Source organism: Poromitra crassiceps (genome assembly GCF_964638095.1).
Source record: "Poromitra crassiceps genome assembly, chromosome: 6".
Classification (NCBI taxonomy): Eukaryota; Metazoa; Chordata; class Actinopteri; order Beryciformes; family Melamphaidae; genus Poromitra; species Poromitra crassiceps.
The window spans coordinates 6,517,342-6,530,942 of NC_139627.1; the positions used below are offsets into that span (position 1 = coordinate 6,517,342).

Consider the following 13,601-nt stretch of genomic DNA (forward strand, 5'->3'; position numbering starts at 1 on the left):
AGTTTCAGCCACAGTTAGGAGTGAGATTCTGGCCCTTTTTTAGGGTAGATTTAGAGGGATATCTCAATTTAAATTAACATTAGGATTACTGTTGTGATGTAATTATTCAGTCTTCACCCCCATGCCAGCTGCTCTCCCTGCACTGTCAGCCTCCTCGTGCTCTCTCTCTGTCTTTACTCTCTTCTACTCCCTCATCTCCTGTCTCCCCTGCAGTCTCATTCTCTGTCTCTTCCACTATTTCATCCTCTGTGTCTTCTGGAGTCTCATTTTCCTCCGCTCTGTCATTTTCTGTCAGATCCTCCACTGTTTCCTCTGACCTGGCAAGTTTGGCAGGGGGTGGTTGACCCTTCACTGCCCAGAATGACAGCAGATCTCTCTGCTGCTTCTTCTTCCCTGACATCTTTCAAACAGACAAAAATCCAAGTGTGCAGTTAATGTAAATCCCCTTAGCTCATAGTAAGTATCAATTATCTCACACATGCAAATACGTGATGATTTTAATGAACACTGCTTGTCACGGTTGTTTGTTGTTAAAACCACAGCAGCAATGTGCCACGCTGTTCACTTACCCCGCTAGCCGGGCGCTTCTCGCTCATACTGAGCACATTAGCGCCCGGCGAACGTCACGCATTTCCCATCAAACACTCTGCCATTTTCACGGGTATAAATGCCAGCTCCTACCTGAGTCTTCACGTGAAGTGAAGACGCTATCCGATAGCAACATCCTCTATTATACGGCTCTGGTTAGATGTAGGCAGGGGGGACTGATGATTGGTTAAAGTTAGGGTAAGAATATCGGTCAGCCAATCAGAGGCAGAATAGGGCGGGCTCACCCTGTGACAGACTCGAACTACGGCAAGCCGCAAGCAGCGAGTTATGGAAATATAAGAAGTGCGAGGGAAACATTTATGAGCGTGTGAAATAGCAAGTGTGGCGTGTGCGTGTGTGAAGAGGTTAAATTGCGTGACTCTCACTCTCAATGGGTGAGACTTGGCAGCTCTGCATAATGTCTTTGAAGTATTTACAGATGCATATATTTGTCTGTTGCGTGATATTTATATTGCAATAGCATATTTTATATAATGTTTCTTTTCTGTTTCTATTCAAAGGTTTTTTACCTAATTGATGATCAAGCTAACTGATGACCTAAACTAATTGATGATCAAGCTAACTGACTGATAATCAAACTGAGCAGAAATGTCTACATCTAATGGCTAAAGGAAATGACAAATTGAAGAAAAAAAGGAACTGTCAAACTAAACTTCCAAAGTTGCCAAAATAAAAGGTGGAAAAGGAACAACTGTTTGGTTCATTGAGTGGAATCCAGCAAAATATTTGGAGTAGATGCATCTATCTCATTCAAGTGGGGAAACTGCACACAGTCTAAAGACACAACTTGACAGGTAAAACGCAAAAAAAAAAGCTTTCCACTGACAAACTAGTGAAAAGCATTTTATTGTGAAGAAATGAAAGGAAATGCAATGTTTATCCAGCTGCCAGGACTTTTGACCATTAGTGACTCGTCAGTCACACAGCCATATCCATGTTGCTGCTGCTTTCAACTCAAGACAAGCACCTCATCTGATAAGACACCTTCACCTTGGATGATGTTTAGACTGTATGCTGTATAAATACACAGTCCTTTGGTGTGTCCTATTGTTTTCATGTGTGTGTGTATGCAAATTCTCCACTGTTTTTGTCATATTTATATAACACTGCTTACTGTCTGTTCTAAAATACCAATAAACAGATGTTTAAAACAATAATGTCCTCTAAAATAGGTTAGTGCAGCAGTGGCTTTATCATTATGGTCGGAAGTGTGTCATACTTTTCACCTACTGATCAGAATGGCTTCATCTGATTGGGATATTTCTGTGGATATGTCTTGACTGAAATGTTGTTATTAAAAGCAGGACATTTATGTATTCAGGTTCAGGTATCAGAAGTTGGAAAAGACATGAGTTGTGTTCTTTCATTCCCCCCACAGAATCTGGAACACCTTAACGGACAACTATGGGAAGATGATGGCGGTGGACTGGAAACAGTCTCGAACACGCTCCCTCCACATCCTCATGTTCAACCTGGAAGAGAAACCGGTGCGTTGGACTACACCCCTCCCTTCCATGCCTCATATATATGTTTTAATTTACCCCTCCTATCCAACCCCTCCTCTCCTGCCCTTTCAGTTCATCCCACACATCTCAAATATTCATTGTGCTAGCTTCAGGGTTTTGATTAAATCCCCCCCATCCTCTTTGGCAGAGAGCGAGTGATGGAGCCACGGAGCTGTCGGACGAGGAGGGGCTGAGGGAGCAGCTGGACATGCACTCCATCATCGTCTCCTGCCTCAGCGTGGAGCCGCTCTTCACAGCAGAGCAGGTAAGTTTCAGACACATTCATTGACTGGGCTGACGTTCACTGGGTTTGGTTGATCAGGGTTTCGGGCCATTCATGAACTGAATTGAGAATGCATAGTAAATTCAAATCTTGGAATTGAAATGTCACCCAGCTGTAAGGAAACAGAATTTACAATTGAATTGGAATGACAAGAGTAACAAAATTGAATTTGACTCGACTCGCTACCAGTGGTTCTCAAAGTGGGCTCCGGGTTCCATGAGCTCCCCAGCAAAAAGGAGAATTGTTTATTTTCACTATAATTCCATCCATAAGTAACCCAATGTATGACTATTTTAGTCATGGGCAGCGCCGCTGCTGGCCATTTGGGTGCCCTAAGCGTAAATGTTTTCATTGTGCCCCCACCCCGTCCCAAGAAAAACTCACAAATTATATATATGTATGTATTGTGTGTGTGTGTGTGTGTGTGTGTGTGTGTGTGTGTGTGTGTGTGTGTGTGTGTCAGACTGTAAAAAGAGATGGACAGAGTGAGACCAATAGTAATTTTGTTATATTTTACTTGAGATGCCTGAATTATTTCATGTTACAAGCAGAGGCGCTTTATTTTGTATCTGCCCTATGCAGAGAAGTAGCTTAACTACAAAAATAGTGTGTTGCAAGATGGACTGAAAAGTCCGCTGTTTATCTCCATTTCTGCTGCAGCATGTTGAAGAAATAAATGTTCAGTTTGAACAACACCCGTTCTGATCATTATAGAGCAAGATGACGGCTTCCACTACACAACACTGTATTTACGTAGGCTACGTTACATATTTGCGGGAGTGGGAGGAATCTCACACTTGTACAGATGTGACCGATGGAAACGTGAGTTTGTTTACTGCGTAGCATGTAGTTAACAAGGAGATCCCACAACTTTCTTTTAAGGGGGCACCGTGGCCAGTAGGGATGTTCATCAATTATCGAAAATCGATAATTGATCGTTAAGGATTGGAATCGATCCTGTGGCATTTAGATCGATTTTTTAATTATTAAAAAAAAAAAAAAAAAAAAAAAATTGGACTAGGTTTGGGTGGAATTCGTTCCTCCTCGCCCCACTCCATTGCACAGCCGACTAACGCGAGGTGGAGCTTCATATAGTCTCTAGTTTTCTGGCTGGGCACGGGCGTTTGTGCCAACAAAACTGTTTTAAACATGGGGAATTCACACCGGCATGCGCCGGGGACAGCAGAGTGTTGGAGAGGAGACACATTGAAATAAAGAGTTCATTGAGGAGAACACATTGTCTTTCGTATTTTCTGCCATAGGCATTCATTTTGTAAAAAAAAAAAGAATATTGAAAATTTTCTAAGTATTAATATGATCGATAATCGATAATTGATCGTTAATTTTCACCGATTATCGATTTTGGAAAATTTTCAAAATGAACATCCCTAGTGGCCAATTCAAAATGCCAAACTGGCCGTGTGGAGAGTAAATTTTAGAAGGGGCATTACCAAACTGCGGGGCATCCACCGCACTGTCTGTTTGACCGTGGTATTCCTGCTCTGGATGATGATGCCCTAGTGCGACACTTGGTTTCCTACGCTCAGTGCGTTGTGCGCGTGTAGGGAGCGGCTGGTACACTTTCAGTAGTAAACATCTCAAAGCAAAAATGGGGGACCCTGGGACAATTATGATCAAATGGGGGTCTGTGGTCTAATTTGTGTCCGTTTAAGGGTCGTTGACATGAAAAAGTTTGAGAACCACTGTGCTAAACATTATAAATCCAACTAATCATGACTCAAATTAAACAAAATAAATGTATTCAATCATAATTTCTGTATTACGGTTACGTGTCATGCATCAAGTATCGCCTAAGAGGAACCTTTAACATTTTATGATATTCACTATTGATAATATATAGTATAACACTATGTGTAATCTCAGAATGGAGGAAAAAAAACTGAAATTCCAATTAATTTCCAATTCTGTTTCCTGTAATTTTCTTCCAATTCCAGTGCCTCAGTTAAATTGGAATTGCTGAGTTAATTCATGAATTGACCCTCAATGTTATACTGTGTGTTGCTGCAGGTTATCGAGGAGATCGAGGAGATGATGCAGGACTCTCCTGACATGGAGGCGCAGCAGAACCCGTCTCGGTCGGACCTGTCCATGCTCTCACTGGACATCCGGCACTCCAGCACCAGCAACTGCTACGAGGACAGTGAGTGTCCAATGAACAGGGCGGATGGTCTGTGTGTAATCAATTAGATCGTCTGGGTGTCCGGGTAGTGCAGCGGTACATTCCCTGCCTACCAACACGAGGGTCGCGGGTTCGAGCCCCCGCGTTACCTCCGGCTTGGTCGGGCATCCATACAGTCACAATTGGCCTTGTCTGCGGGTGGGAAGCCAGATTAAAGGTCTGGGTGAATACTCGATTCTGATTGGCTGCAGGGTGTCCATTAATTTGTGATAATGTACACCTAGCTAAGTAGTTCCAGGCAAATGGTCTGTTCACCATTCATATCAATGTGCCATGGTCTCGACAGAGCCATTTGAGCTCTATACCACCGTTAAGGGTTAATATGGCACTTTTTATAAGTTAAGAAAAAAATTTAACTATTTAGATTACCCCTGTGTGCTCAGTTTATTAAAATAACGGCTATGTGTCGTTTTCGGAGATGTTGTAATGTCAGCTGACAGAAGCCGGCTCTCAGCTGTCAACTGTCAAACCACCTCTGTTTATAACTTTGCAGAAAGCCAGCCAGGCGCTTTGCAAGAGCGCGCGCTGCCTCTATCACTGATACAAATCAAGTCAAAGAGGAAAAAGACGAGATCAACAAAAAGAAAACAACGAAATGGGCAGTTAACAGCAACACACTGAGAGATGTCCTTGTACAAAACATACCTGGACTCCAACATAGAAAGCTTCAGATGGTTTTCTACTCCGAGCGCGGCACGCGCCACTTACGTCTTAAAAGACCCGCAGACGTTAACGTAATTCCCTGGAATGTGAGTTTAACCAGCCAGTTACATGGCTTTGCATTCTTAGACATTGGCAAAATTATTAGTTAGTTTATGGTCTAGAAATTCTGCCAGGTGCGGGCACTAGTCCGCCATTTTCTCCAATGATAATCTTGAGCAGCCGAAGGGACTATTTTGTCTCGCCGGTTCTCAACTCATATCCAAGGTTATGAAAACTAGATTTTGATTGCAAAATGCATGAACATATAAATGAATGGTCTTGTTTTGTTTCTTTGGCAAGTGACCATGGTATAAGCGGGTTAATGTACTTCGAGGTGTCCATTATCAGAAATTATTGGACTTCGCGGAGGGACCTCGCGATTGGACCTCGGCTTCGCCTCGGACAGTTCACGCCTCCACGTCGTCCAATAATTTCTGATAATGGACACCTCGTCGTGCATTAACCCTTACGTGTCCTAGACGTTGCACTAGTGCCTCTTCTGGTCGGTCGGGGTGCCTGTTCGCCGGGGAACTGGGGGGAATAGCGTGATCCTCCCACACGCTGTGTCCTGCCGGGGGAACCTCGTCGCTGTCAGGTGAAAAGAAGCAGCTGGCGACTACACATGTATCGGAGGAAGCACGTGCTAGTCTACAACTCTCCCCAGATCGGCAGAGGAGATAACAATTTGCCAACTGTAGTAATTCTCTCCTAAGTGGCACAAACTTGCACATACATGCTGGTTTGAATATATATATATATATATATATATATATATATATATATATATATATATATATATATATATATATATATATACAATAAAAGAGATTGTATTAAATATTATGCGTGTGCCAGGGGTGAGGACCATGACTGTGGCAGAGCTGAATGAGCGGCTGGAGGAGACGGAGACGGCGATCCTGAGGTTCTCGGAGGAGCTGGTCCAGCAGCTGGCTCTCAGGGACGAGCTGGAGTTTGAGAAGGAGGTGAGGAACAGCTTCATCTCAGTATAGTAATAGTGTGATCTCTTATAAAGTTTTCAATTTGTCTATGTAAGTCAGGGGTGGGCAACTATTTTTCATGGGGGGCCACATGAGAAACCCAGATTGTTGCCGGGGGCCGAACAAATATTGTCATGCCGTAACCCATGGATGGGCAACTTTGATGATAGAGAGGGCCACACAAAAATGTCCTCGCTACCAGACTTTGCTGAGGGCTGAACGGTGCCAGCGCGAAAAATTGGGGGCATTTGAAGCCAGGTTTAGAGGAATAACTCATTTTAAAGTAACAATTGTGATGTCATTATTCAGTCTTAACCACCAATATTTGATCCTTTTTTCACTCCTATGTGAACCTGCTCTGCCTGCAGGGCTTGAAATTAACTTTTTTCACCACCTGCCAATATGGCTGCTAGATTTTAAAGTTACCAGCCAATTAGAATGTCCACTAGCCGAAATGTTTTTCTTGAAATAAACCAGAATATGAGTGGGTTAATTTAAGCATAAGTATCAGTAGCCTAAGTGGCTGGATTCTCAAAGCCTGTGTTGAGGGTCACACAAGAATAAAAATGCACTCTTGAAGCTAAATAAATCCAAAACCAACAAGTTAATTATTTAAAGCTTCAATGTAGAACAGTCATTTCTTACACATGAGATTACTTTTAGCCTTTTAGTCATAAATATTATTGAAAGATATTCCATATTCCAGACTGAAATGCTATAACAGAAGAGTATTGGCCAGAATGACATGAACATTTGGACACTTATTCAGCGGGTATCTTGCATGTTGCGTTCAGGTGCACTGTAAAAAAAAAAAAAAAAAAAAATTTTTTTTTTTTTTTTTTTTTTTGCAATTCCATCGCGGGCCACACAGGGGGCGCCCGCGGGCCGCATACGGCCCGCGGGCCGTATGTTGCCCATGTATGATGTAAGTGATCATAGGACCCCAGACAGAGTCACATTTCTTGGCTGATCCCCTCATTTTGTACTTGATTTTCTCTAGGTTAAGAAACATCATCAGGTCTTTTAGCCACAGAGATGCATTAGGGGGGGAGGCTGATTTCCACTCCAATCATATTCTTCTCCGTGCTATTAGAGAAGCAAATGCAATGATATCCAATGATGTTTTCCTAATTGTTTGAGGTCCTGGTAGTGTTCTGAAAATGGCTATTTCTGCACAAGGGGTTAACACTATGTTTAAAGCCTTGGTGAGATGGTTGAGAATAACTGTCCAGTAGTCTTGAAGACAAGGGCAGGACCACAACACATGTGTCATGTTTGCAGGTGACAAGATTATTCAGTCATTATCATGCTGATATTATTGTACTTGTTGTGTGCTATATATTCAACATTTTATTCTATATACTGTATAGCTGCTTTCCCCACTATTTCCTACTCTGCAACAGGGTTTATTCTATTTCACTATTTTATTCTAGTATTTCTAGCATACGCAGCTCACGCACGTGCTCGTTCACTCGACTGGCAGTGCCCATTTCTACCGTGCCTCGTTGGTTTGCCCTCGAGGTGCAGGCTGCACGTAGTCGCAGACACCTCACTCACTCACTCACAGACGGAGACACCACACCATTGTTAACTCACTGACATTGACATTTTGACATATATATATATATATATATATATATATATATATATATTTTTTTACCCCTCTTTTCAACTGAGCATGCAGACAATTAAAATAAGGGTGCAATGCGTGCTTTTGCACCCCTGTAAAACCGGGCCTGGTGGTGGTGAGGAGAAAGGACAGCACTGACTTCTCACCTTCCTACCTTCAGTTTGCTTGAGAGGCACCAAGGTCCTGGGCAAGTGTTTCCTGGCCGACCCGGTGAAGAAGAGCTACCACGCAGCCATCAACGACTGCATCGCCACGGGGGGCAGCCTGAGCACGCCTCTGACCGGGTACGAGAACGACCAGCTCTACAGCTACGTGCGGCAGAGCGTGGGCCCTGAGGAGACGACATGGTGACAGAGGGCCAGTGGGTGGACCAGTCGGGGACCGCCGTGCGCTTCAAGAACTGGGAGACGGAGATCACCCTGCAGCCGGACGGGGGCCGGGGCCAGAACTGCACCGTCCTCTCCAGCACAGCCAACGAGAAGTGGTTTGATGAGAGCTGCCGTGAGGAAAAGGCCTCCGCCTGCGAGTTCAACATCGTCTAGGGGTCACAGCTGCTTTGCTCTCCTTGCTAAATCTCTGACTATACACACATACCACTAGCCACTCCCACATCCCACTAGCCACTCCCACCACCCACCCCTCGAATCCTGACTCTCTACCTACCACCTTCCTATCTCTAGCTACGGACCCTTTTTCCTCCCCCCTCCTTGCACCCCCCCCCCCCCCCCACACACACACACACACACACACACACTCTACCACCACCCATATCCTCCTAGTAATTCCCCCTACGCACCCCTCAAATCCAGACTCTCTTCCACATTCCTATCCCGAGCTACCGAGCTACCTAGCTACGGCCCCTTTTCCACTAAACTCACTAAACGTCCACGAGTGACTGAGTGTCCTGACTTTTCCATCTGACCCCAGCGGGGCCACAGGATGATTTGTGTGACTGCATAGCCTAAGCTAAAACCATTGGAAGGTCATATTTTATATACAAAACAAATTAATTAAAATGTGTTCTGATAAAGTGATAGCGTGTTTCAATACAGATAGTCATGGAATTCTGGAGCAAATCATAATCTCACAATAAACTCTTTTCAGATTTGGGTTTTACAGAAGAAATCACATCAAATGGAGGTCCGTGGCCCTAATGTGGACTAGGGTCCTTGAAAAAGGTTGTGATTTAGAGGAAAACACTAATGGATGGCTTGTCTTTAATAGCATAATGTCTATTTTTTTATTTTCTAATGTTCCAAATATCTGCTGATTCATTCAATTAAAAACATTTTTTTTGTTTTTGTTTTAGCAATGATATAATTTGCTTTTTAAGCCATTCTCTCATGTCTCTCTGTTTCTAGGACTGAAATTAGGATGATCAGGTTGTGCTGCTTATATTGTATGACACTATTAATATGAATCTGAAATGGGTTTAGGGAGTTTTTATTTTGAAATGCCACATCAGAATGACATGAAACTTTCTGACAGCCACAGTGAGCTGGTCCTGTCATTCTGAAGTGAAATGATTCTGTGGAAGCGGAGGGTTTCCTTTTAATATGAATCTGAAATGAGGAAAAATCTCTCTCTCGCCGGCCAATTCTCCCCTCCTTTCTTTGATCTCTCATTGAGTCGAATGCAGCTAAATTGAGAGTTGCCCTGTGGCTGTGGTTGACCCCTCCAACATGGCGCCGACGTTGACGTATGATCCACCAAGTCATGCGGCATCTACTGTATGTGTATATGGGTGGTTGGCATAGGGCCCTGAAAAAAGTTTTTCTTTACTTCAAATATTGCACATAATAGAGTTGTGTAATACGAATTCTTAGATTTCCAAAAATATATGTGGTATTGGAATATGCATTTTTTCACTAATTTGTTTTATCAGTCCCTAAAATTGTCATATGGTGTGACATGAAAGTTTTTCTTAAGTACCTCACTTTATCACGACTCTTTATCATTACTATCTTGAGATCCAGCATTTCCTTATGCAAATTCATGACATTTTGTATTAATTTCTTATCATCACACAAAGTACGACATGTCCTAAATGTTTAAATATAGGCTATTTTAGAGTAATAACTAGGCATCTCTACACACGCTCGATTCCTAGGCTCGCTAGCTCAGCCGCTGCCCATCCTGCAGCTCACTGAGCTGGCCCTGCAGCTCGCATACGCAGCTCGGCTGCTGCGCGGCCTCGCCCCCAGCTCGCCTGCTGCGTGGCCTTGCTTGCCCTATTGACGTGTGCGCAATGTCTCCCTCTCTCCTTCAGTCTCTTCCCCTCTCTCTCCCTCAGTCTCTCCCTCTCCTCTCTCTCCATCTCCCTCAGTCTCTCCCTCTCCTCTCTCTCCATCTCCCTCAGTCTCTCTCCCTCAGTCTCTCTCCCCCTCTCTCTCCTCCCAGGTCATTTTAACGCGACGTGGAAGGGCCCAGGGGGGGCTGGATAGAAATATTAATTAAATTAATTAATTAAATATTAATATCCTCTTTACTGTGCTGTTGCTTTAAAATGATACAAAAAATAAATGTCTCCCCATATAATATAATTTATATTCTGCATACAGGTCACATGGCAGAATACTGCTCAATTAAATACAATGGCCCATCTACACAAACATCACTTTACGGGGGAGTTACTTACCCATTCACTTCAGTAGAACTGTCCCCAAAGTCTAGCCCCAATCTAGCCTCAATGCAAAATCTGAATGTTGTGAGAATGTGAGTTATCTCTCTTCCTTCTATAGCACACAGAGAGGAAGCAAATTGTTGCATTTCCGATCAACTGTCGCATTAAAACATCAATGACCGATGAATAGATCTGGGGCTATTTTTCTGGGGGGGAAAAAGGAAAATACCGAGGTCATGACCTCGGTGTCCTCAATGGTAGCTACGGGCCTGTTTGCAAGTAATAATGACCAAAAAGTAATTGATCTTCAGAATTTTTATGTAAAAAAGCATCACACCAAAAGACACTGAAACATAACTGAAGTGGCAGTGCCAAAAAGATTGTATTTATTGAAGAAACATGAGAAAAGACAAGAGACATGTAGGCTATTCCTTCCATGTAGGCTACTCCTGAGATATTGTCTGTAGGCTACTGCCTAGTTAGAAAAGGACCTCTCATCCCAACGGGTATCCAAACAATTGACCATTTAAATATCAGTCACAACATATGATTTTCATTTGTGGGACAATCAGAAATCTGATCAGAAATGACAAAATAGGCTACTATGCCTGGACTTTGAAAAGAGCAGACTCACAAATAGACTGTTATCATTCTGTAGCTACTTTGTTGAGGAGAATTCCATTTATTTTTCTTAGTTTTACTCAAGTTTAAACTTTGTGGAAAAGTGCAGGGGACACACTTGTCACACTATATGAGATTTTTCATGTTTGGTTGAAAATGGTGAAAAAGTGACTGATGAATTGCACGAATGTGCAGACAAGCCAAGGAGGGTGATGTGAAAATAATGACGTGTTTGCAGTCTGCTGTGGCTCGATAATTTAAGAGGGACGATGCCGACATCTAGTGGTGGTTTTGTGGAATTGTAGGCAGCTAAAGGCAAGGGAGCTAAAGCCACCACCTCACTGCTGTCTGGGGCTTCTATGAGAACTGAAGCACTTCATGAATCCTGACAGCAACTTTTTGCCGACACACACACACACACACACTCCTACTGTGCGTAGGCAGCAGTTTTGTTGTGTTCTCACCAGGTTCTCACTGCGCCCCTCCCCCATCACCTCCCTCCCCCCGACCCCGCTCGCATTTCTTACCGCAAGGCATTCTGGGTATTGGGTTATGGGGCAGCATAAGGGACAAATTTAAGACTACTGAGAAGCCGTCGGGGGCTATATCTTTGCCGAAGCCAGCTATGGATCTGGCCAATGATCTGTCAGCACCGGCAACTGAGAGACCGTCAGTGAGAAATGAGAAGCCGACTATTGATTTGTCTTACCTAGCAGTCCACTGGATCGGCTATTGGATCGGCTGGTCATTAGCTTGGAGAGGCTAGCTACTAGCTTGGAGAGGCTGGCAACCCACTGAATCAGCTATTGGATCGGCTGGTCATTAGCTTGGAGAGGCTAACAACCCATTGGATCGGCTGGTCATTAGCTTGTCTAGGCTAGCTACTAGCTTGGAGGGGCTGGCAACCCACTGGATCAGCTATTGGATCGGCTGGTCATTAGCTTGTCTAAGCTGGCTACTAGCTTGGAGAACTGCGGTCAACTGAGCCATCGTTTGCGAAACCACAGTCAAGCCAGCCGCCACTTGGCTTTTGATGCGCGTCTATTCATGCTGTAACGGTACTGCTGCTTCACCGGTGTTCGGAGCGGGCTAAAAAGTCGAGTGTCACAATTCAGCGATCCTTTCTCACATTTACTTTACCATACTAGATCGACATTACAACAAACAGCGTATTGAATGACTGTTGAATATGTCACAAAAGTCCAACCTTATTGAACGATCGTAGCAGGAGCTTCGCTTGGTACTATCATGTTGATGCGCTCAACAAGGTGGGAAAACAGGCATTTCCGGGACTAGTTTTTCAAAATAAAAGCACGATTCGACTCCAGTCTAGACCACACAGATTTAGTGTTTTTTCCGACTTTCTAAGTACTGTACAATCGCATAACTCCATAATCCCACACCATGACTGACAGTTGTGTGTACACTACACCCCTGGGTATACACTCTCATGAAATTAGTCATTTTCACGGTGCCATTGTGGAGAAATTGACAAAATCTCAATACTGACCTTGAAAAAGGTGTTTTTTCCGCCTTTCTAAGTACTGTACAATCGTCAATTACAACTACTGCTGCTACTACCAGTCCCACTACTACCAACACTACTACTATTACTACTACTACTACTGCTTGGAAACCATCAGGTCACCGGATCTCAACCAAACATTGTTTACTTGTGCGCATACCAACTGTGAATAAATGTGCACTATTTGGTGTTTATTATGTCTCATATATCCCCAGGTCACCCGTCAATCGGCGCTTGTGGCTATATTTTAATTTTGTTATTGTACTTTTCAAGATGTAACGTCTGCTTCTGTACATTAGTGTTTCCCATAGAAAGCCAATGCATCCTCTGTTGCAACACAAGACCACCTGAGACAGGGCCTCCGATGACCGACTGGGTATGGTATTGTTCTACCCTTGTGTGTGTGTGTGTGTGTATACCATTGAGATATAATATGGTGTATACAGTGTATATATACAGTATATATATATACAGTATATATATATATATATATATATATATATATATATATATATATATATATATATATATATATTCTATTATACATGAATATATAGATTTGGGGTTGGATAACACACCAGAACGTTTTGTTAAGTTATTGATTGTTGATGTGTCTGATAATCGCATGTGGGATGGTCAATTGTGCTGACACGAAAATAAAATAATTTGTTCATAGTTATTGTTAATATTGTGTGTAATTGATTAATTAGAAGGTTTATAGATGATGAACTATGCATCGTCATTCATGTTCATTCAGGGATATTATGATGACAGTGGTTTGGGCGCCCCACTATAAGATGTAGCATAGGGCTGCTAAAAGGGCCAGAAACTGCCCTGGGCAGGGGAAAAACTGAAGCCACTCGCCGTTGACTTGTGAAGTCGGTGAGAAAAAAGCTGAATGGATT

At 43.1% G+C, this 13,601-nt stretch overlaps 1 protein-coding gene and 1 pseudogene across 2 annotated transcripts in view; both read left to right on the top strand.

The window, feature by feature from the left end:
* The first annotated feature begins 1,982 nt into the window (after positions 1-1,982).
* LOC310778350 (fasciculation and elongation protein zeta-2-like) lies at positions 1,983-8,224 on the top strand. Its single transcript, XM_083638748.1, has 5 exons — positions 1,983-2,096; positions 2,263-2,379; positions 4,426-4,558; positions 6,155-6,282; positions 8,088-8,224. The coding sequence occupies exons 1-5, from the start codon at positions 2,022-2,024 to the stop codon at positions 8,094-8,096; spliced, it is 462 nt and encodes a 153-aa protein (XP_083494874.1). The 5' UTR covers positions 1,983-2,021; the 3' UTR covers positions 8,097-8,224.
* A 47-nt stretch (positions 8,225-8,271) lies between these two features.
* Positions 8,272-13,601, top strand: part of LOC310778695 (V-type proton ATPase 116 kDa subunit a 2-like) — a 54,938-nt pseudogene continuing 49,608 nt past the window's right edge. Inside the window, exon 1 of the transcript in view lies at positions 8,272-8,463. The product of the transcript in view is annotated as a V-type proton ATPase 116 kDa subunit a 2-like (transcript). The remainder of the gene's footprint in view (positions 8,464-13,601) is intronic.